Source organism: Dipodomys spectabilis, unplaced genomic scaffold (genome assembly GCF_019054845.1).
Source record: "Dipodomys spectabilis isolate Male_0828 unplaced genomic scaffold, ASM1905484v1 ptg000197l, whole genome shotgun sequence".
In the NCBI taxonomy this organism is placed as follows: domain Eukaryota; kingdom Metazoa; phylum Chordata; class Mammalia; order Rodentia; family Heteromyidae; genus Dipodomys; species Dipodomys spectabilis.
The window spans coordinates 11185041-11210370 of NW_024870874.1; the positions used below are offsets into that span (position 1 = coordinate 11185041).

Below are 25330 nucleotides of genomic sequence, written 5' to 3' on the forward strand. Positions count from 1 at the left end.
AAAAAAAAAATCCAAGTGTAAGCGGGGTGCCAGTGGCTCATGACTATAATCCTAGCTACTCAGGAGGCTAAGATCTGAAGACTGCTGTTCAAAGCCAGGAAAGTCTCTTGAGACTCTTATCTTCACTAAACTATTCAGAAAAAGCCGGAAGTGGGGCTGTGGCTAAAGTGGTGGTGTACTAGACTTGAGCAAAGAAGCTCCATGACAGCAGCTAGGCCCAGAGTTCAACCCAGGATGGGCCCAAAACCCAAACAAACAAACAAAAATCCCAAGAATATAATTAGTCATATTTCATTGTCGTATGTTTTCTTTTTTTCTTGTTTTCTTCTTAAATTTGATCACAGTGCCCCCAAGTGGAGGGAAGCATTACTAACAAGAAAGAAAAACAATCTGGTGAGATGGGGTCATACAACTTATTTTTGTATGTGTTGAGAATACTCAGCCTACGGCTTTGTCCAGGATCTGTTCAGTACTAATTAAACAAAAATAACCCTCTATCATTATTAAAAAGTTTACCACTCATCCTCAGCATGTAATTTATAAAATGCAAACTCTGGACCAAGAAATTCCTAAATTTCTTTTGATCGTGAATTCTACATTGGGGTTAAAGAACTCTAAATCCTGTTTAGAATATAACAGAAAATAAAAAATAAAACAATAGGATAATATAGAATAAATATAACAGAAAATAAATAGAATACATATAGAACATAAAAACATAAATACCAGGTAAAACAACTGTGTGTCTATATCTTCCTTTCTTCCTCCATCATATAAGTTGTGTTATATTGTATTGTAATAACTCATTTAGGCTTTACTCAGGAAATGATTTAGATGTAAGTAACTGAATATAATATGAGGTTAAACCTGCCAGGCCTAAACAGTCATGTCCCATATATAAGATTCTAGTATTCTAATACTTGTCTGTGTCAGACCCTAGAGGAATTCTTTGGAAGCAAATAAAATTTTCCTTCCAGGCATTATCAATATTGTGCCAATGGATATATAAAAACAACCTTTAATTTAAAACTTTTGAAATGAGGGTCAGAGTTAGCTTGATGTGGGGGTATAGGCTTTAAATCACAGCTCTCAGGAAGCAGAGACAGGAGAATCTTGAGTTTGAGGGCAGTCTGGGCTACATACTGAAAACCTGTCCCACATAACAAAAACAAACAAAAAGCAAAGCAACAATAATAAAAAAAAAAAGGCCTTTTACCGGACTGATTAATACACAGAGCTCGTGTGCTTTCTATAAGCTTTATGTTCAAGGCTATAACTCTACCACTTGAGCCTCAGCTTTCCTTTGCTTTTGGATAGTTCATTTGACAGGAATCTCATGAACTTTCTAGCCTGAGCTGACTTTCAATTGCCATCCTCAGATCTCAGCCTCTTTAGAAGCTAGGATTACAGGCATGAGCCACAGAAACCCAGCTGATTAACTTTTATGTTTAACAATAATTTTCTTATGAGCATAAATCTACTGTTTTCCCATCAACTGGCATTCATACTATGTGTCTTCATTTTTTTCATCAGTCTCAACTTCAGAAAAGATACTTTTATTTTAAATGCATAGTCACTGTCTCCAACTTTTGTAGCCACTCATATCAACCAACTCATTCTGTATAACAGAAGGACAGAACTTCAAAGGGCAATAATATCCATCTTGGTGCCACCACGCTGTGGCAATGGATCATGCTGGCAAGGCCTAATGAGAAGCTTACCAGTCTGTCAGTATTTTTCTTAGCTTGCTTATGTACATGGCTTTCTCATGTGAACCTCCCAGAAAAGTCTCATGTTATTTTATGCCAATTAACAAACTGCTAACATGTCATGCTAATAAAAAAAGCAATTGACCTACGTAGAAGGGCTAATTAAACGAAGTAAGATAATTAAACGATTCTCAATATGTAATCAAAAATTATGGCTGGAAGTGTTTCACAATGTTGTCTTTTTGTTTTCAAGTATCTGCCTATCTGCAAAATTCTAATCAGTGTATCCATATGCATATAAGACAGATCTAGTGCAGATGTTAATTTGTTGCATGATAGAAATCAGGTGTTCAATTACAAATAATGGGGTGTATGAGAGAACATCCAAGATTTCCATTTAGCGGAACACATGCCTCTCAGTCGACAAATGATGGCAAAGCATTCAGACTGGAATTAGCTCCTAACATGCACATCACATTCAACTGCTTTATTATCCTCATTATATAATATTCACATCTCCAGCCCTAGGTGTTACCTAATTTGCCACTGATTTAGGAGTTTGAACATTTGCTGATCTAAATTCTATTTACTGTCCATGAATTCTTTCAAAAGGAAGATTCTGATTTTTTATCGAAATTTAGAGCACTTGAACATGGGGGATTTTGTTTCCTAATCTTTCCATTTAAACAATCAAAAACATTTGCTTTTATAGTAAGGCCAATTTGTTGAACTGGTTACAAGAAAGTATCCTCAGCTTTTAATGTGTCAAACCTAATTCCATGATACCTACAACAGCAGCCAAGGGATATGCAGGCAATGAAACCACATAGGAGCAAGTATATTCATTTGACTAAATGATATGGGGATTTCCTTTCTGATACAACTCACAAAAAGTCACAAGTATAGAAGATGAAGTTCTCCATAGAGATATTCAACCCTCTAAACTGGAGGGTGATACAATTCTGAGACACGTGGCAAATGGTTCTGTCTTAAATCAAGACTCTAATATTTAGAGTTGGCAAATCCATTATTCAATTAAGGGTCATGTATTGAAAACCTGTGTCAGATGACCACGGAAGAGACAGCAGAAAGACATCTGATTAGATGGCAGTAGTGTACATCAATGATATGTACAGCAGTAGAATGTACAGTAGTGTATATCAATGAGAAGGTCATTACTTTAATACCACCACAGAGTGTTTCAAAAGTGGGTAGTATTGTTACTTTCTAATTTCTTCCATTCTCTTAATTCACTGAAATCAATTTAACCACCTACAATTATCTAGTCTCTTCTTCACTAATCCATAAATGCTGTTTGCTAGTAGAGAGGAACTGGTAAAGCATCAAAAAAAATTAAAGGTAATGATGGAGAAGAATAGATTTTTAAAGCAAAAGATGTTTCTGGGACCAATTAAGTCACATATGTGCTCTTTTGGTTTATGTTTCTTTCTTTTTTGTTTGTTTTTAGGTGGTGTCGGGGCTTGAATGCAGGACCTTGCCTTTGACAGACAAGTATAGTTCCACTTGAGTTTTGTCCCAGCCCCACAGATGTGCTTCTGAAAGCAGAGCATTTAAAAATATGTAATTTTAAATTCTCTTTGCAAAACACTGTATTTTTCTTTTGATCATCAGAATGCTAACTATTCTGGCTCCTGTGCATTTTCTGTCTAGTCACTTCACATGTGTGCTTTGCTTACTGAGCCTGGTCACTCCTTGAGTACTGTGAACTCCAGTGTGGCTGAATGTTTGAGAACAAAAGTACTGTTATTGTCAGGCAGTGTTGCTAGGGGCTTAGAGAACAAACTCTACAACTGGACAAATTCCCAAAGATGGTCACTAGCTATATGGCTATATGACTCTGAAAAATGTCCTTAGTATTCTCATTTGCAAACCAGTGTTCTAGTATGCATCAAATAAAGTTGTAGAGTTCAAACAAAAATATAAATTTTAGGTACTTCAAGTGTATTTCAAGGAATTATTGTAATTTATTTTTTGTCATAACATGGTATCAGCTTGATAATGTGATGTAATAAATGAGTACTCTAAGGCTAATTGTCTATCCACTAATGAAGAGAAGATCATTCCTTCCTTCCTTCATTTATTTTTTTCATTTGCAGTTCTGGGGTTTGAACTCAACATTTTACAACTTTAGCCACACCTTTGGCCCCCAAATTTTTATTTTAAAAATGCTGGTTAAATGAGCTTTCTAGTATGCCCAATTTGTTTTCAAGAAAAGACCCAATTGTTCAAATTAACCTGTTGATACCTACCAAACGTTGCTTTAGGTGAACCAAATAGCCCCTACTGCTGATGAAACTGCAAGAATTTCATGGTAAATTATTTTGTTTTAAAGGCTAATGGTAGAGTTTATATTTCTCATGTTCATTGCTTAGATTTCTTCAAAAATATGTCCTTTCAGATTGACTTATTTTAGGTATAACAATCAAATCATGTAATCGGGAAGTTTAAAAGTCCACATTTACAAAAGCTGCTCACGGCAGGACTCAAACTTGGAACTGCAGACCACACCGTGATGGAACCTGCCTGCCATGCTGAGGTCATTATTTATCAGAAGAGGAGATGATGTCACAATTCATCAGAAGAGTAGCTCTCCCTGGATGATAATTAATGCTGAAACAAAACAGTGGGAATGAACGCAAACCCAATGTCCTAGAAATCTGAAAGTAATTTAGAAATTTAACATAGTGTGATAGCAATTAAGAAAAATAACATACTTAGTTTTAAAATATCATGAACTCCATTCTTCCAAGTTCAATAATCCAATAAAAATTTAAATTGTACTAAAGAAACATTTAAACTTTTATGATTGTTAACCTTTCTTAACCATAAATCACTTTAACAGAGTCTGTTGTGGGTACATCCCTGAATTTGGAACTAAATTTATATCTCAGCTCTTACAAACAGTCCAACTAATTACTTTAGAATGACACTTTAATTAGTAATGCGTCTTCTGGCAATTAAGATTCTCTTGCTTCTCTCGACAATTAAAATGGCAAGGCACATTACTTAGGTCCCACAATTCCTCATACCTCTTCCTGACAATTACCAAGAGAAACATTAAAGGCAAGATTATAGCTGCAATCCATTCGACAAATAATCAGCAGCAGAAGAAATACTTCCTACTTGTTGTCTAATAATTTTTCATTTGGAAAAACATTACTTATCAATCATTAATGTAAAGAAGTTCAAATTTTCAAATTATATTACCTGTTACATGCACCCAATTAATTTGTACAAATGCAAGGTGTAGGGATAATTTTAATTTGGAAATAATTTTTAACTCATTTATTCAGAATTTGGAGGCACAAAACAAGAACACATAGAGAGCACTTAATGCCGGCAGAAAATATCAGTGTTGGAAATATAGTCTAAAATTGCTATAAAGTAAATATATTAATGTTATAAAGATACATGCAGAGAAACAGACACATGGAGAGAGCTGCTAATATTGCAGGCAAAGATGCAAGAAAATTATATATATATGTATATACATATATGTGTCTGGACATCTATTTTATATATATATATATATATATATATATATATATGTATATGTATATGTACTATGCCAGTGGCTCATGCCTATAATCCTTGATACTCAGGAGGCTGAGATTTGAGGATCACAGTTTGAAGCCAGGACAGGCAGACAAAGTCCATAAGGTTCTTCTCTCCAATAAGCCAGCTAAAACACCAGATGTGGAACTATGGAAGTTCTGAGATATGAACCCAAGGCCTTGACCTTTTTAGGCTGGTGAGCACTAGCATTTCACAAACAAGGCTTGTGAATCTTTGTCACACATGTCGCTTATTAGCTTAGTTTTAAAAGCTCTGATGAAGGCATATGTTTCTCAAAATGACTATCTACAGTCATTTTTTTTTTTTTTTGCTAGTCCTGGGGTTTGAACTCAGGACCTGAGTGCTATCCCCAAGCTTTTCTTTTTCTCAAGGCTAGTGCTCTCCCACTTGAGCTAAAGTGCCATTTCTGGCTTTTAGGTGATTAATTGGAGAGAAGCATCTCATAGGCTTTTCTGAACAGGCTGGCTTTGAACAATGATCCTCAGATTTCAGCTTCCTGAATAACTAGTATTACAGATGTGAGCCTGGCTTACAGAGGCAATATTTCTGTTTTACTAGATTTTTTCCCTTATATTTTCTCTTTTTTTTATTAGAACATATTAATAGTACAGGGTGTTCACTGTAATATTTCCACATTTGCTTATAATGAATTTTGTTCTTTGTCTGACTAATGTGACAATGGGAATCATATCCAGTTTACTTGGGCAGCATCTCCTGTGGGTATATTAGCAGTTTTAAGGACAAATAAACTAAGTGAAAACTTCTTTTTTTCCTTTGGTGGCAAGGGGGGTCAATTATGAGGCTTGAACTCAGGGGCTGGGCACTGTCCCTGAGCTCTTATGCTCAAGGCTAGTGCTCTGCCACTTAACTCTGAGCCATAGTGCCACTTCTGGTTTTCTGGTGATTAATTGGAGATAAGAGTCTCATGTACTTTCCTGCCTAGGCTAGCTTTGAACCATGACCCTCAGTTCTCAGCCTCCTTACTAGCTAGAATAACAAGTATGAGACCAGTTCCCAGATAATTTCATATTAAAAAATTCTGATTGTGTGTGTGTGTGTGAGTGTGTGTGTGTGTGTGTGTGAATTCTGGGGTTTGAACTGAGGGCCTAGGTGTTGTCCCTGAACTTTTGTGCACAAGACTAGTGTTCTATCACCTGAGCCACAGCTCCACTTCCCAATCTTTAATGGTTAATTGGAGATAAGAGTTTCATGAACTTTTGATGAAATGGGTAAATTATACCTTTTACAGAAAGGCATATTTTACAAGAAAGGTTTTATATATGTACATATATTAATGTATAAATCAATGGGATATATACATAGGTCCAAGAATGATTAATTCTACTCATCTGAGGCATAACAGAAGAAAGGAAAATGTATTTTTTTTTGTGCCAGTCCTAGGGCTTCAATTCAGGGTCTGGGCACTGTCCCTTTGCTTTTTTGCTTAAGACTGGTGCTCTGTTTGAACCACAGCTCTACTTCTGGCTTTCTTGGTTAACTGGATTAAAAATTCTGTGATGTCTCAAATTTCAGTCTCCTAAGTAGCTAGAATTACAGTCATGAGCCCTCAGTGCCCACTTTTGAACAGGTTTTATAACCATCAAGAATACATAGAATCAGTTAGTCTGTGTTGTATAACAAATCAGCCTGAAACTTACTGATTGAAAAAATAATCATTTAGTATTTCTTACAAGCTTGCAGTTAATTGCACAGTTCTACCAATCTAAGCTGGACATGATGGATTTATGGGTCTGTGGTTATCACCAGCTGGTTACCTGACTCTGTTATTTTGTCTGTGTTTGTCTATATGTCTGAGATATTGGCCAGGACAACTGGGCTGATTCAGTTCGGCTTCCCTAGTGTTATAATCCACAGACAATGGCATGGAAATAGAAGTAAAGAGAGGAAGGGAAAATAGACAAGTATGGTGTGTTTCCAAGCATCAGTGAAGACTCTTGGCTAAGTCTCAAGGTAGAGAAGACAGCACAGGTACAAGAGAAGAGGTGTGCATTTAGAGCGTTCACATACTGGACATCTTTCTGTGATTAACCTATCATCTATACAGAGAAAGAACTTTCTTAGTTCATTCATATCCTTCAATAGAACAAGATTAATGTAATAAAAGATGTTAGACAAGAAGGCCCTAATAGCCAGAAAGAAGCTGGGTAAAGCCCACTTTCTTGGGTCTCTGAGTGACCAAAAACCAAGAAGGTGCTTGCTTTGGAGTAAAGCACAGTGGCAAGCGTAGAAAACACTTGCCCACTCCACAATTCCAATTCTTCCTTTTAGCCTGATGGGTGGTCCTGAGACCAAAGGAGGACCAGAGACTTACAGAATTTCATTGTGTAAAATCAAGCCCAGGCGTTCCATTGGATACCAAGGCAGTGAGGATCAAGGACCTTGAAGTTAGTTGAGCTCATGCACAAGGAACAATATATACTACCTTTCTTGGCTAAAGTGATAAAGCATGCAACTTGGTGTCAGATTTTGGCTATATGAAAGAGTGGAAAAAGCATACTGAGTTAGTAAAAGCATTTATAGAATATAGAAACTGATCAATACAGCTGATGCTTAAAGTTTATGTTAGTTACAAAGGGGAGGTATGATAGAGAGGAAGAGACTTTTAAGAACTTGAGTGACAGGTTAAAATATTAGAATCTAATCCCATAAGTGACGAGGACACAAGTATTAGACATTTTGTGTGGGGAAAAGGATAGAGATATAAACCGTAGTCCTCCATTCTTGAATGACTGAAAAATAGCTGAGTACATGAAAATCAGTACAAAATGAGTAAGACTGCCAGTTTTCCAAAGGTGCAAATAGTTGATAATAAAATTTTCGTAACTGAACTTTGGAGTATTTCTAGATCCTTCTAATCTATCAAAAAATAAGTGTTATATGACAAAAGTCATTAAAGGCAATAAAAATACATTTGTTTTTCTAAAAGTAATAAAATTCCTTTTAATATCAGAAGAATAAGATGTACTGTTCCCCTCCCCCAGTTAATAATGTACTGATTAATTAATAATTCAATAGTTGATTAATAATGTCATGTCCTTAAGGATATAAATGATCCCAGGATGAAATATTGGCGTTTTAATAAAGACTCTTTGCTCTTTCCTATGCATATCATAAATACTGACATTAATTAGTGCTACAGCTATGGTGATGTGTCTTGTTATAATCAGAGCAAACGTACCCAACTCACACATATGCAGTTCCCTATCTTCCTTCCTCATTACCATTCATTTATGAGAGTGTTCAGATGTTTCAAGTAGAATCAACATGGAAACTGGCCCATGATGGTACATCCTATTGCCAAGTCCCCATAACCTCTACCTACTTATGACCCTCTAGAGAATAGGTAATATTCCTTATGACATGTACAACAATATGCCATTAGTTACGGAAATAATGCCAGAATTAAAGACACTAATAGACAAGTTGTGGCTACTTCTAAACAGAGATTAATACCTTCTGTAACTTCAGACCTGTCCTGTGGCTTTTCATAAAGGAAAAGGAAATAATGTCATTTTCAGGAAAATGAAAGGAACTAGATAGAGATCATTGTGTTAAGTGAGGTGAGACAAGTTCAGAAGACAAATTTATTACATGGTTTTGCTCATATGCATAGTTTAGATCTAAACAAATTAATAATATGCCATGATTATAAAAAGAAGACTTCTAGCTGGGCATGGTGGCTCATGTCTATAATCCTAGCTACTCAAGAGGCTGAGATCTGAGGTGGGTGGTTTAAAGCCAGCCTAGGCAGAAAGATCCATAAGACTTTTATTTCCAATTAAGTGCCAGAAAACCAGAAGTGGAGCTGTGTCTCAAAGTGGTAGAGTACTAGCTTTGAGCAAAAAGAGTTCAGAGACAGTGACCAGGCCCTGAATTCAAGCCCTATGACAACCAAAAAAGGGGGCAGGGGATTACTTTGGGAAATAGACTGGTGGTTGGGAAGAGAGAGAAAGAATAGAATGATAAGAAAATTATAAATATTATGTTATATACATATTCATATACATATAAGTATATTACAAATATAGTTAAAAGAGGGAAGGGGGATGGGTAGGGGAGGGAGGGGTGAGGCAGTCGAAAGGAGTAACAGTGATCAAGTTATATTGTATTCATCAACTGCTTGATGAATATATGAACATATGTCTATATATACTTTTTGTTGTTGTTGTTGTTGGTCGTGGGGCTTGAACTCTGGGCCTGTGCGCTGTCCCTCAGCTCTTCAGCTCAAGGCGAGCGCTCTACCACTTGAGCTACAGCACCACTTCCGGTTTTCTGGTGATTTATTGGAGATAGGAGTCTCACGGTCTCTGCTGCCCGGGCTGGCTTTGAACCGCGATCCTCAGATCTCAGCCTCTTGAGTAGCTAGGATTACAGGCGTGAGCCACCAGCGCCCGGCTTATACATATATATACAATATATATGTATACAATACATATATGTCTTGTATATATATGTATTATATACATATATAGTATACAAAGTTTTAAAGTAAAAGATGTGATCATATTCTAACTTTAATTATCTGGCCTGAGGAGCATTATAAGATATCCAAATATGATGCCAAAATGTTCTGAATAAAAGTAGTCATTTAGGGCTTGTAAGAGAAAAATAATACATGTCAAGAGGCCCCTCCCCTGGAAAAGAATCTTAATAGGGCATCAATGATAGATAAAGTTTGACTTTAGAGCTAATGGCAAATACTTATTTGCAGTAGAAACCAGTGGTATATAATACATTGAAGCATTTGGTTTAATGGCTTAATAAGCAATATTTTATATTTCTGCTATTGCTACATAAAATGTTATTAAACTATAACAAATAAACATGAAGTTCATAATAATTTAATATGTAGGAAGTTCCATAAATATTAAGGTATAAATGAAAAGAAAACGGCTTTTGACTTTTGTGTGTGGGTGTCCGTCCTGAGACTTGAACTCATGGCCTGGGTACTGTCCCTGAATGTTTTTGCATTCTACCACTTGAGCCATAGCTATACTTCCAGCTTTAAACAAATTAAATTTTATTGCAAAGGTGCTGTACAAAGGGGTTACAGTTAAATATGTAAGATACTGAGTACATTCCTTGTTGAACAGTGTTACCCCCCTCATTCTCTCTTTCTATCCCCCCAGCTCCCTTCCCCCCAAGTTGTAAAGTTCATTTTCAACATAGTGCCTTGAGTATCACTCTTTCATTGGTTCACCCTTTGCCCTCTGTCTCACCATTTTTATTCCCCTTCCCTTCCCCAAATCAGATAAACACACATACAAGACATAGGATACCAAAATCAAAAACAGTGACAACCTAAGAAAAAAACAAAGTGGAAAAAAACAAGAAAAAAAGAAGTAATTTTACTCAGTACATTAAAAAAAACAAAACAAAACCTCTTGTTTCCATATCTTGGAGTTAATTTCAATTAGATCATTTTATATGGTCATATGTACATAGCTATTGAGCTATTCTGATCTTCTACTAGGACTATCCTAGACATATACTAATTATTACAAATGAGGGAAACCATGGAGCTATGTTTCTTTGTCTGGCTTACTTCATTTACTATATTTTCCAAGTATTACCATCTCCTTACAAATGGGGTGATGTCATTCTTTCTGATGGAAGCATAGAATTCCATTGTGTATATATACCACAATTTCTTGATCCATTATCTTTGGGGGGAGGGTGGGCATCTGGGTTGGTTCCATATCTTAGCTATAGCAAATAATGCCGCAATGTACATAGTTGGGATGGTAGCTTTAGACTGGCCTTGTATGTTAAATGCCCAGGAGTGGGATTGCTCACTTCCAGCTTTTCTTTTTTCTTTTTTGGAATGAATTGTAAATAAGACTGTCATGGACTTTCCTGCCAGGGCTGGCTTTGAACTGAAACTCTGTGGTTACAGATGTGAGCCCAATATACTAACTGTTTATAGAGACCACAGACAAACTTCTCTTCTGGAAGCTATATTTGGAAAAAGAATCAGTCATTGCTTAAGATCCTAGTGAACACATGGCAGAAAGTTTTGATAAGGTTTGTAACAGTAGGTTTTCTGTGAAATCAGTATAAACTTATTTGGACAAGCAAATGGGTCTATATGGAGGTGAAAGGCCAATCTCCAAATAGGGTTACTTTTAGATCTGAACATAAAGGACATTCATTCTAAAAGATAGTTTCAAATGAGAAAGCAATTTTCTCTGGCAAAGAACAGAGAATAGACTTCTTGTCCTTTCTGTATGTTCTGGATCCTCAAAGCAAATTTCATCTGGACATAATTAGTTTTTCTTCTTTTGGTTATTAGAGTTTCCTGCAAGTAGTTGAAGCAGTAAATCTCAAATCAGAAGTACAATAATATGTCAGCTATGGTACTTCACTCCTGAAATCCCAGCTCGAAAAGAGGCAGAGATTTGTCAAAATAATCATTTAGCTTATTAATTCCATTTTTTTCTTTCTCTTCATTGAAAAAATTACTCTTGAATTTGGGAAGTAATTTCATTTAATAAAATTGGGTATTGTGTTTCTGAATTTTAAGCTAATACTACTGCTTAGCCACTAGGCTATGCTAAAGTATAGTCTATTTATTCAGGAACACTCCTCTCTTCCAGCTATGTCTGATAGCAGGAAATAAATTCAAAAGACAGATGTGAATCATTTAATCATTCAAAGTCCAACTGTCAGTTCATTTAACACATTATCTTAGAATTAACTTCTAGAATTAGACTATACTCAGAAAGAATAAATTCAGCCAATATTTAACTAAATGCAAGTCTGTGGTAATGCCAAGTTTGGTTTTTCTTGTTTAAAAGGAATGAACATTAGGCTTATTTCATCTTGATTATTATCTATTTTCATTTGCAGATAGCTAATTCTTCTTTTAAACCAAACTGTAGTGTACAGTCATGGGAGTCTCTGATCAGATATCTTTTACCTTCAGCTTCAAAACTAAAAAAGATCATTTTAAATTGCAACTGTTAAAACCAAACACCATTTAATTTATTTAAACTATTTTTACATTAAAATTAAACTCAATTTTGTGCAACCTGCAGTTAGAATCTTTCAAGTGAAAGCAGCTTATTTTCATATTTATAACTTTTTCCTTAAAACTCTAAGGAGCATACCAATATCATTTTATCATCATTATTCATGGGACTATTCATCCTGACTATACATGGTGGGAGATATTAGACATTCAAAAAGGCCTAAGAAATGCAGTGGTGTTCTCTGGAACACATACCAAAATCTATTAAAAATATTTAATTAGAGGCAATTCAGGAGCAATTACATACAAGTGGTAAATACAGTAGAGACTAATGTTAACAGTCCATGTTAGAAATAGTGTTTCCCATAATACTCAAAACCAAAAAGTTTGCATGTGTAATACCCCAGAGGATTAAAAAAAAATCTAATATGAAATAAAAGTGAAACTATGGGCTGGGAAGGCGGATCAGTGGTAGAGTACTTGCCTTGCACCCATGAGGCCCTGGGTTCGATTCCTCAGCACCACATAAATAGAAAAAGCTGGAAGTGTTGCTGTGTCTCAAGTGGTAGAGTGCTAGCCTTGGGCATTAGGGAGAGTGCTCCGGCCCTGAGTTCAAGCCCCAGGACTAGCAAAAAACAAAATGAAACAAAAAATCGGAAACAGTTCGATATATTATTTAAACTACTTAACTGGTAAGTGGACTGCCTGCTTTAAAGAAGAATTAATCTGTCTTTTAAACTTGGCTTGTCTCCTTTTCAATTATTAATTATTTATCTGTTAATTATTCATTACAAGATGAATTATTGACAGAATAGACTCTCCCCAAAGCAACATGCTATGCATCTACCATTCCTGTTCTATTACTGCTTTCTTGTAGGGTAAGAGCACTAGAAAGTAAAGGCTGATTATCTTTCCCAAATGTAATTATGTGCAGGAAAACATGAAGAATCTCAGAAGAAGACAAATATGTTGGGGGTAAAGGCAGGTATTCTGATGTATAGCTATATGTAGTTCACAGTCAAAGCATTTAAATTTTAGCATGCAGTCTCTGAAAAACCTAAACAGATGCTCTGAGGAAGCACTTCTAAACTGTCCTTGCCACCAGCAACAACCACTATGCTGAAAACTTCCAGTTCTCATAAATCATTCATTACTTCTAATTTTTTTTTTTTTGTTGGTCGTGGGGCTTGAACTCTGGGCCTGGGCTCTGTCCCTCAGCTCTTCAGCTCAAGGCTAGCCCTCTACCACTTGAGTCACAGTGCCACTCCCAGTTTTCTGGTGGAGATAAAAGTCTCATGGACTTTCCATCCCGGGCTGGCTTTGAACCATGATCCTCAGCTCTCAGCCTCCTGAGTAGCTAGGATTACACGCGTGAGTCCCCAGTGCCCAGCTTACTTATAATATTAATATCAAAATAGTTCTACCACTATTGAAGAATTATATTCTTAATATATTTTGCCCTATACCACACTAACAAACCAGAACCTCATCACAGATACTTTGTTTCCTAGAATTCTTTCACTTTTCATGCCATCAACTGCAGAGACGATGACACATCTAGAGATGCCTGCTAGGACCTTGTAGGTCAGGAAGTAACAGCTGATGTGGCTAGGATATAAAGCACTCCTGGTTTGAATCCTTTGAGTTCTTGAGCTTTATGGATTCAATTGAGAAACTATAATGTCATCTTTTGTCTCCTTTTACGCAAGGAACAACTACAGAGCCATATTAAAGAAAGAAAAGTGTAAAGGAATGATACACCACCCTATTCCTGTCCCCCAAAAAGGAAAGAAGCTGTAGTAACCCACATGCTTTGGATCATCCTAAAACTGGAATCTTCTATATTAGATCAGGGATTTGTTCCCACAGAAGCCAAAGGCTTCAGAACTTTCCCTGTCCTACTTCATGCTCAGTCTTTGTTCTTGGGACAATCTAAAGAAATATTCACCCCGGTAGTGGCCTTAAACAAATGAAGGACAAACTTCATAAGGGGATTATGATAGGGTCTCATTTCTTACTGTGCCATTCATAAAAGGAAAAAGACTGAATTAAAAATTAATGGAGATATAACTGGAGTTCCTGAAATTAGCTTTTATGTCGGACTTGAAACTACTTGTCTCTACACACTTTAGACAACCAGTGAGCTCTCTAGTTGCAGCGCACTTCATACCAACTACACTGAATTTCCCATCATTACCTTTTGCCCTCCCACGACTTCTGTTTTTGTAAATTCCAGTTCTGGGCTCCTTTCCTGTCCAACTGCTGAATTCAATGCTTTCAGTTCTACCTCAAAAATCAGATATCTTACAAGACTTCAACTGATTAGCCCCAGAGAAAATCAAGCTTTATTCAGATCAGACTTCAGCTCTGTTTCATAGCCTATATATAACACAACCTTAATTAAAGATTTTTTGTATTAATTTACTTTACTGTTATTGTAACAGTTAGATACAGAGGGATTACAACTACTCAAATGAGGTAATGAGTACATTTCCTTTCATACAGCATCTTCTGTTCCATCATTCTCTCCCAGTCCCTCCGTCTTGTCTCTACCCACGAGTTGTATTGTTCACTTTCATTAGTATCAAGTGAGCTCCACTGTTGCATTTTTTACCCTTTTTCCCTTGAGTTCTGAACCCTTCCCCTGCCCTCCTGAAGATAAACACATGAATATACCATACATTAAAAAAAGAAGACAGGGGCTGGAGAGGTGGCTCAGTGATAAAGTGCTTGCCTTGCATGCATGAAGCCCTAGGTTAAATTCCTCAGCACCACATAAGCAGAAAAAGCCAGACGTGGCGTTGTGGCTCAAGTGGTAGAGCTTTGAGCTGAAGAGCTGAGGGACAAAGCCCAGACCCAGAGTTCAGGCCCCGGACCAACCAAAATAACTAACTAACTAAATAAATAAAAAGAAGACAGAATCATCAAAAAATAAAAAATCAACTTATCTGACCCTTTCTGCTTATCTCAGACATATGCTAGTAATTTCAAATAAGGGAAACCATGGGACCTATGTTTCTTTGGGCCTGGCTTACTTCACTTAATATAATTTTTTCCAAGTCTTTCCATTTCCTAACAAATGGGGCAATGTCATTCTTTCTGATGGAGGCATAGAATTCCACTGTGTATATAGTTGATTTTAGGTTAAATGAAACCCAAGATAAGGACTCAAATGGTTTTTCTTTATTGCTATTGTTTCTAACACATTTATAAGATGATTTCTTTGTTGCTTTGTATGCCCCTCCCCCATGGTATAACCCCTGTTTTCACTGTATTTGATGTTGGTATAATTTGGGGAGGGGAAGGGAAAAAACAAATTGTTTAAATAGGAATACAGGTGGACCCATTGGAACAATGAGATGTACAAGATGTTATGTCAAAAAGTGAACTTTACAACTTTAGAGGGGGTGGGGGGGGGGAGATGAGTAGGGATGGTAAGGTGAAACAAAGGAGGAGGCAACAATGCTTGATAATAAATGTACTCATTACCTTGCTCAGATAATTGTAACCCCTCTGTACGGTATTTTCACAATAAAAACTTATTAATAACAAAAAATAAATAAAAAGAGAGAGATCTCATTTCCATATCTTGGAGTCCATATGTACATATATGCATATTACTTTCTATAAATCTGAAGAGGGAGGTAGATTGTGAATTGTTTCTCTCCTAAGAGTATCCTCTTCTGGTCTCACTGTATGTGAGGATCTAGAATCCCATATAATTTGTCATATCCCAGTGTCTTTTATATATCTTTTATTGTAAAGATACTGTATAGAGGGGTTACAGTTATATGAATAAGTGAGTACATTTCCTATTGAGCATGCTACCCCCTCCTTTGTTTTTCCCCTACCATCCCTTCCTTCCCCTTCTCCCCAACTCTTCCCTCCCACCGTCCAAAGTTGTAAAGTTCGTTGTCAATATGGTGTCTTGTACAACTCATTGTTACAATGGGTCAACCTGGATCCTTATTTCAGCATGTTGTTATTTTCCTTTCCCTCCCCAAATTAGAAAAAAATGTATATAAAAGATGCAGGGCACCGGAATCAAATACAATGAAAACAGGGGTTATACCATGATATCCCAGTCTTTTAGATCTAATTTCTCCAGATCAGAGAAAACATGTGCTATTTGTCTCTCTGAGCTTGGATTACCTCAGTTAGCATGATTTGTTCTAGTTCCATCTATTTCCCTGCAAATGACACTTTTAAATAATATTTTATTTTATCATAAAGGTGATATACAGAGGGGTTACAGTTATATGAGTAATGAGTACATTTCTTGTTCAACAGTGTTACCACCTCCATCATTTTCTCCCACTTTCCCTCCTCCCCAGACTCCCCTTTACCCCCAAGTTGTAAAGTTCATTTCCAACAGAGTGTCTTGTATTGCTGTTGCACCCCATTGTCCTTTGTTTCATCATTTTGTAATTCCCCTTCCCTTCCCTAAATCAGATAAACATATGTATATGACATAGGGTACCAAAAAAAACCCAACAACAATGATAACAGAAGAAAAATCAAAATGGAAGAAACAAGAAAATAGAAATAACTTCACATAGTACATTAAAAAAAAAAGAAAAACTCATGTGTCCATATCTTGGAGTTTGTTTCAATTAGCATCATTTATATGGTCATATGTACACAGCTATTGAGCTATGGTGATCCTCTGCTTGGACTATCCTAGATGTATTATTACAAATGAGGGAAACCATGGAGCTTTAGGTCTGGCTTACTTCACATAGTATGATTTTTTCCAAGTCTTTCCATTTCCTTATGAATGGGGTGATGTCATTCTTTCTGATGGAAGCATAGAATCCCATTGTGTATACATACCATAGTTTCTTGATCCATTCCTCTACTGAGGGGCATCTGGGTTGGTTCCATATCTTAGCTATGGTAAATAATACTGTAATGAATGTAGTTGTGCTGGTAGCTTTAGTGTGGCCTTGTTTGTGATCATTTGTGTAAAGGCCCAGGAGTGAGATTGCTGTATCATAAGGGATTAGTCATTTGGGGAACTTCCATACTGATTTCCAGTTGAACCACTTTGCATTCCCACCAACAGTGTAGTAGCATTCCCTTTTGGCCACCAACATCTGTTACGATTAGATTTCTTGATAATGGTCATTCTAACCGGGGTGAGGTGGAATCCAAATATAACTTTGATTTGCATTTCTTTTTAAAAAATTATTTATTTTTGTCAGTCATAGGGCTTGAACTCTGGGCCTGAGTGTTGTCCCTGAACTCTTCAGTTCATAGTGCTACTTCAGGTTTTCTGGTGGAGATGAGTTTCTCAGGCAGGCAGTTGTTTCTTTAAGTCTTTAGCCCACCCCAAGATAGAGACACAAAAGATTTTATCTTTCTTGCTGTTCTTTTTAATGTATTTATAATTTACTATGTGATTTTTGTTTGTTTGTTTATTTGTATCTTCTTTCCCCACAGTATAACCCCTGTATTTGATTCCAGTGTCCTGCATCTTGTATATACAGTTTTCTAATCTGGGGAATGGGAAGGGAAATAACAAAATGCTGAAATAAGGATACAGGATGACCCATTGTAACAACAAGATGTACAAGACACTATGGTGAAAACCAACTTTATAACTTTGCAGGGAGTTGGGGGGGAAGGAGGAGTTGGAGAGGAAAGGGATGGTAAGGGAAAAACAAAGAAGGGGATAACAATGTTTGACAGGAAACAGACTCATTACCTTGCTCATATAATTGTAACCCCTCTGTACAGTATCTTTACAATAAAAACATATATTTTAAAAAAGAAAAAAGTTTCACAGGACTTTCTTGCCCCAGATAGCTTTGAACTGCGATGTTCAGATCTCAGCCTCCTGAGTAGCTAGGATTACAGGCAGAGCCACTAGTGCCAGGCTACGATTTGCATTTCTTTTATGGAAAGAGATGTGTCTATTGGCTATTCTTATTTCATTTCAAGTAAAGTTTCCTTTTAATTCTTTAGCACGTTTATTAATGGGGTGGTCGTTTTTATGGAGGATTTGTTATTGGAAAGTTTCATTTTTTGAGCTTTAGATATATTTTTGATTTGAGACTCTTTTCTGTTATATAGCTAGTAAAGATCTTCTCCCAATCTGTGAGCTTTCTATTTCTTTTTCTAGCTATGCAAATGACATTTTTCACTTGTTCTAATGGCTGTATAAATTTCCATTGTGTAGCGTTAACATAATATTTTTTGGATCCACTCAACTACTGTGAGGCATCTGAACTGTTTACACATCTAGGCTATTGTGAATAGTGGGACAATGACATGGATGTGCAGGTGTCTTTATCATACTTTGGCTCATGATGTTCAGGGTAGAGACCTAGGAGTAGTATGGCTGGGTCATAGAGAATCCATGTTTAGTTTTTCGAGAACCCTCCAGACTGCTATCCAAAGAGTTTGTACTAGTTCACATTCCCACTAGTAGGGAACTAGGGTTCATTTTTCCCCATTTGTTGTTCAGATTCACAATGTTGGCCAGACTAATTGGGGTGATATGGATCTCAGAGTGGTTTTGATTTCCATTTCCTTTATGGCCAACAACAAATAGCCAAAGCAATTCTAGGCAAAAGAAAGTAATGCAGGTGGTATCACAATACTACATAGCTGTAATAACAAAAACAGTGATCAATGGACAGATTAGAAGACCCATTAAAAAAACTACTTACAGTTATCTGATATTTGATAAAGGAGTCAAAGAAATACAGTGGAAAAAATAGGGTCTTCAATAGTTGGTATTGGGAAAACTAGCATCCAAATGCAGAAAACTAAAAGTGGATACCTGTTTGTCACCATGCACTAATATCAATTCAAAGTGGATCAAAGATCTCACCATTGGACCTGAAACTGAAATTATTGCGAGAGAGAGCATGAGAAATATTAGAACTTACAAGTATTGGAAGAAACTTCTTGAAAAGAGTTCCAAGAGATAGAAGAGAGACTTGACAAGTGGGATTACATCAAAATAAAAAGTTTCTGCACAGAGCAAGACATAGTTACTAAACTGGAAAGACAGCCAACAGATTGGGAGATCTTTACCAACAAGACATCAGACAAAGGCTTAATATCTAAAATATACAAGGAGCTCAAGAAGCTAACCCTTCCCAAATCTAATAACTGAATCACTAAATGAGCCAGGAAGCTAAGGAGAGACTTCTCAGAAGAAGTAAGAATGGCAAAGAAGTGTATAATTACAGTAAAGTGTAAACATAGTAGCTCCTATAGCAGGTCTTTGATGATCTCTCTTGCTTGGAACAGGTAGAGTGCCCACTACATGTCTGCTACATCAATTGATGGTGACTACTGCATACGGATGAAAGAACTCTAAACGTTAAATCCTAGTATCTGCCTTTGCATTATGAGCTTGGTCTCAGAACTTAACTTGTAGTAACAGTAAAGATGCCATTATACAGGCTACTCAAATTGTAGTCTCCTCTCTCTCTAAGATGTATCTTTCCCTTTGGTAAGATCTGTCCTGAAACTGCACACACTGCTCTCAAAAATCAAGGAAGGCATAGTATAACGTTACCCCAGCAGCAGAACTGCATCAGGATGCCCCCAATCTCTTTTGTCTTATTCTCTCTTTGCTTCTTTTTCTTTCTTTTCTTCTATTTCTTTTTTTCTTTCTTTCCCTCTCTTCTTCTTTCCCTCCCTCCCTTCCTTCCTTTCTTCCTTTTATTTTCTTTCTCTCTTTCCTGGCCTTGGTGCTATTCTTCAGCTTTTTTGTTCAAAGTAGCACTCTACCACCACTTGAACCACAATTCCATGAGTCTCATGGGCTTTCCTGCTCAGGCTGAATTTGAACTGTAATCCTCAAATCTCAGCCAGCCTCCTGAGTAGCTAGGACTATAGACCTAAGCCACTAGGGCTCCCTTCTTTGTTTTTCTTAATAGCTATCCAACAAATCCCCCCATATCTTCTGAACCAGCTGACCTTTCTGGTAGGAATGAACTTTCCCAGACTGCTAAATGCGATGTAAATTCAGATGAGCTATTTCAACAACTGCTTCTCTCTAGTAAGAAAAATGGTCCCATTGTTTCCTAATAATTATACCTCTAGGGTGGGATTTTTCCAGGCGGAAGACCTGAAGTGTTCATCTGAGAAAGACCTGGATTTCTGGCAACTCATCTTACTTAAGATTTCAGACCATTTTCCTCACTAACTACAGATAAAAAAGAAAAGAAGGTTGGCAGAGATGAAGGTTGTTTTGGACCACGGCAATCCCCAGGGAAGAGGTCCTGAACTTCTGCTTATCTAACAGCCACAGTCTCCTCAAGTATTGATTTGTTTTCACTCACAAGTTGGACAAATACTTGCATTGTCTGTCAGAACTTATCCAATCTGCTGGGTTCTGTGTGAACTTCCCTTTCATAATCCTATGAAAGGCTAAACTATTTCTGGGGACCTGAATGCCAGGCTTGTTTCACCTAAATGTACTTGCATTGTAAACAATATTTCTCAAAAATTATCTACACACATCTTAATCAGTATGGCTGATGTGTGACACCAGCATAATCAATATCAATATCATGTCACGATGCAGACAAGCAGTAGAATTAAGTAAATATTCATGTATTTGGCTACAGAGGAGTCTGTCAACCTAAAAAGATAATGACATTTCATATATCTGTCAGTTTAAAAACATTCCCTGTGAAAGGCTGATATACTGGCTTCCTTTCTAAACTGACCACAGTATACACCACAATAGAGCCCAGTGATTTAAGGGCAAAACATTTTCAAATACAAACTTACCCACTATGTTTCATATGTGGTGGTTTATCCATTCGGACTGCCAGTTTGATTTTTAAGTCATTGTCTTGACTATTTTTGGGCACAATCATTTGGTGTAATTCAGCTGTCTTGGAGCTATTGGAAGTTGGGTTTAGTATTACCTGTAAGGGACAAAAAAGAAACATTTGAGTGTATGATACAGAGTCTGTGAATTACAAAGGGAATTATTCCTGCATGTTTTCCTAGTTGAAAAGAAGATGCCACAGCCCAAATGTGTCTTATAAACCACTGGACTCCCACCCACAATAGCAGATGGATTTTCAATACAGTTTTATTTATTTTTGACAAGTGTGTGCTTTCACATTATCACATAATGAGTTTTCTTCCTGTGTCACTTCATAATAAATTAATAGCACAACAAGCAACAGTTGAATTGACAGTTGAAAAATACTTCATGGGCACCTATAATTTCAAGGCTATGCTAAACTCCTCAGGCTAAAGAAGTCCAGAAAGAAACACTATTTGAAATTACAGATAACATGCTTAAGAAGCAAAACTAATTATCAAAGCTCTACAAATTTCATATTTTAATCTTTTCACTGTAAAACAGTATTAAAAGATATCAACTCAATTACAAATGGAAAAGAACGATTATAGCACATTTCCTGATCTAGATCAATACCCAGTAAAGACTACATTTCTGAGTAATATGTTTTCAGAACTATCAAAATGATATTATAATGACTGAAACAAAGTAATTATTTTTCATAAAACTGCCAACTTGCTAAGTGATCAATTCATAACACTTCATTTTACAAAGCCAACTAAGGAAAGAAAAAGCCTGTTTTTAGATGTTAGGTGCTGCATAGGAAAAGTGAAACAATATATTATCCTTTTCTATTTAGCCTTGACATCTTTTAAACACAGCCCTAGCTAAGCCTTAATGGACATTTTAAAAATGGAAGCACTATAAGCCTAGAAGTCAAAACAAAGACATGGAGAACAGCACTTTATAATTTATGCCATTCTTGTCTTACACCAGCAAGAAAAGTATGTCAATTTGAAGTAAAGATATGAATGAGAGACTTAGAAATGTGCTAAGGTATACCGGAATGTTCTAAAATTGACAAGGCAGCTGAATTTATTATGCCTTTAACCTTCCAAAGATCTTTATTTCCCTATATTCAGAACAACAACAATAATAACAACAACAAAAACCGGGTCCTCTTTCTTTCTAGGAAAAGCAACCTGATTAGAAAATCCCAAACTATTCTGTGTATGAGTGTTAAACGTATCTACCATTTCAAGATTTTCTTCTAGCCTGTTCTAAAACCACAACTTTGATGAGCCCAGCATATCTACACACCCAAGTATAATAAGGGACATGAAAGAAGAGACTCAATGGCATTTACTGTGATTTAAAAATTATAGTCACACTCTAGAAATAAGTCATTTTGACTACTAAACTATCTAGTGGAATATTGCACAGATTCTTTCTTAAATGACACTAAAAACCTCCCACAGTTTTTGGCTTAAATCTTACACAAAAGAATGTTATCATCAACTTATAAGGAGACTCAATCAATCAATTAATATTCAAAGACTAACAGATCTACACATTCTCCACAACTGTACAGCAAGTATAGCAACTTAGAACACCTTTTCCTTCTCTCTACCCATCTTCTTCAAAACTTGGTATTTGAGCAAAAGCCACCTACAGACTACATTCACTTACAAATCTTTCTATGCTTATATAAAATTGGAATGGTTCCAACTCTAAAAGTCTTATACAAGAAGAGCACATTAAAAAATTTTGACAAGGGCTGGGAAGGTGGCTCAGTGGTAGAGCACTTGCCTTGCATGCATGAGGCCCTAGGTTCGATTCCTCAGCACCACATAAGCAGAAAAAAAAAAGCCGGAAGTGGCGCTGTGGCTCAAGCGGTAGAGTGCTAGCCTTGAGCTGAAGAGCTGAGGGACAGCGCCCAGGCCCAGAGTTCAGGCCCCACAACCCGACCCCCCAAATTTTTTTTTGACAATTTCTTTTTTGTAAATTTTATTTTATTGTAAAGATTTTATACAGAGGGGTTACAGTTACATGAGTGAGGTATGAGTACACTTCTTGTCGAGCATTGCTACCCTCTCCTTTGTTTTTCTCCTACTATCCCTTCCCCCTTGTTCTCTAAGTGCTGACCACAGGTTACCCAATGGGGTTGCCTCCAAAGTACAAGCTCATGCTACTACTGAGTGTTATCATTTCTGCCATGTTTCATTTTTCTGATGGGCAATTTGGAATGAAGTCAGTGGAAGGGTTTATTTTTCTGTTCTTTTCCACTACATAAACATCTGAGTACTTCTTATATGGATGCACATCAGAATGAAAGAATATGCATGGCTGAGACTCCCTCATAGCCTTTTATCTTCATAACTTTCTGCTCTGGTATTAGCACTTCTTTCCACTGTCCTTCTATGCTTGAGATACAAAAGCAATTCCTGATTTTGATAGTTTGGAGCTCCATATGGCTTCTCTGTTCTGTCATAAGTATGTCTAGTTGCCTGTGTTAAACTCACTCCATTTTGAAAGACTTTTGTTTTCCTGGACAGACTTGACTTAGAAACATATGTTGAATACAGCCTTAAAAATGGTCTGTAAAATAGTCTTGAGATTCCCAAATTGCACAAGCAGAAAAGGGGAACACATCATTGTGTGTTCTAATCGTGGATGATATTAGACAAGGAAGAATTCTCCACATGAAGAACTTAATCATTTGACTGCATGCTTCCTATGGGATAATGTACAAGAAACACACACATATATATGTATATATAAACATTTTTTCAAACAGGTTATCTGAAATCTTCCCTTTTGATCCAATTCCAGCATAAACTTTCCATTTCCCCATCAGGCCACCCCTTAGCAAGCTATATCTTTATCCTTCCTGCCTTTGCCCTAGAGACTACAGGACAAGGATGTTCTTTTCTGAAAACACAACAGAGGTCTAATCGAGGGACCCTGAACATTTTCAGGGGGGAGATCCTTTCACGATGCCCACATGACAGGATTTCATTGTTGTCACTGGTAAATCACTGTGCATGCTTCCCATTTTCCTGTTTTTCAAATGGGAAAGCTTTCTCTGCTTCAATCGATGTTGCTTTACTGGATTTGTGCGAGGGCTGGATAGAGAGGGGGCCTGCAATAATTCACATGGAGCACAAACTTCAGTTCCTAAGTTATTCAGCTGGGACGAACCACAGCTAAGTGTGATAGAAATGTTGGACTAGATGGAAGGATGAGAGAGGACTTGGGGCTGCTTCCCTCGAGCAGAGATGAAAGTGTTCTATGGAAAGGATGAAGGGCAACAAAACTATGTCACAGCTGAAGGCTGAGCCAGGGCAGGTCAAGTAGTTGTCCATTGGACTCAAGTTTTTACTAGCATAGAGCTGTCGTTAGTAAGTGGCTGATTAGCTGAAGATTGTTTCCTGGCTCCTCCCCACTCTAAGGAGTGACGTGTGAACATTCTGCCAAAGGTATGTGAGATACGGCATGAGTCACTCTGGGGAAAAGTGATTAAGATATTTATCCTTCATCTTTCTTTGCTCCTATGTCAGGCAAAAGCAGAGAAAACAAATGCCACAGGAAGTTAAAGAGACATACAATGGAAGAAAGAAGAACTCTGAGTCTCCACATGGAGGAAGAAGGCCATTCTCCCTTTAGAACACCCATAGTCAACTGCTCTACAGGATATACTGTTTTGAACTACTGAAATGGGGTGACTTCCTTGTTACAGCATTTAGCAGAGTTTCAATTAGAATATTAAGGCACTACCTTGCTCCTTAAGTCTTTCACTAGTAAATAAGGACCTAAAGAACTGTTTTTTTATGATAAGAAGTTCTACTTCTTATCATATTTCACATACAATGAGGTTTTTGCCTGGTGTTGATGATCAGAATAATCGAAATGTTTACTAGGAAAACACTTGCAAAATCCTCCTATAGCCAAGGTTTATGCCTAAACTAAATTGTAGCTCCATACAAAACAGTTCACTTCTTACATTATTTAGAAAACTACTTGGTTCTTTGCTATTTATTCCTCTTAACCTTTATACATTTCTGCTTCTAGCTTATTTTTGTCACCAACACTTTAAATGTCTTGTCAGTTAGTATGACACAAAAATTTTTACAATTCCTTATTTTAAATATAAAGTAAATGCATCTTTTTCATAATAAAATGGCAACATTTCTTGAAATCCTTGCTAAGATGCAGTTAAAAACACAAAATCATTTTTAGACTTTGTTTTAA

The 25330-nt window shown here is 36.7% G+C and overlaps 1 protein-coding gene across 3 annotated transcripts in view; it reads right to left on the reverse strand.

The window, feature by feature from the left end:
* Positions 1–25330, reverse strand: part of Cadps2 (calcium dependent secretion activator 2) — a 454722-nt gene that overhangs the window by 186673 nt on the left and 242719 nt on the right. For all 3 annotated transcript variants that reach the window (XM_042695976.1, XM_042695975.1, XM_042695977.1), the window contains exon 8: positions 21055–21194. In XM_042695976.1, the coding sequence (XP_042551910.1) occupies positions 21055–21194 (140 nt within the window). The remainder of the gene's footprint in view (positions 1–21054; positions 21195–25330) is intronic.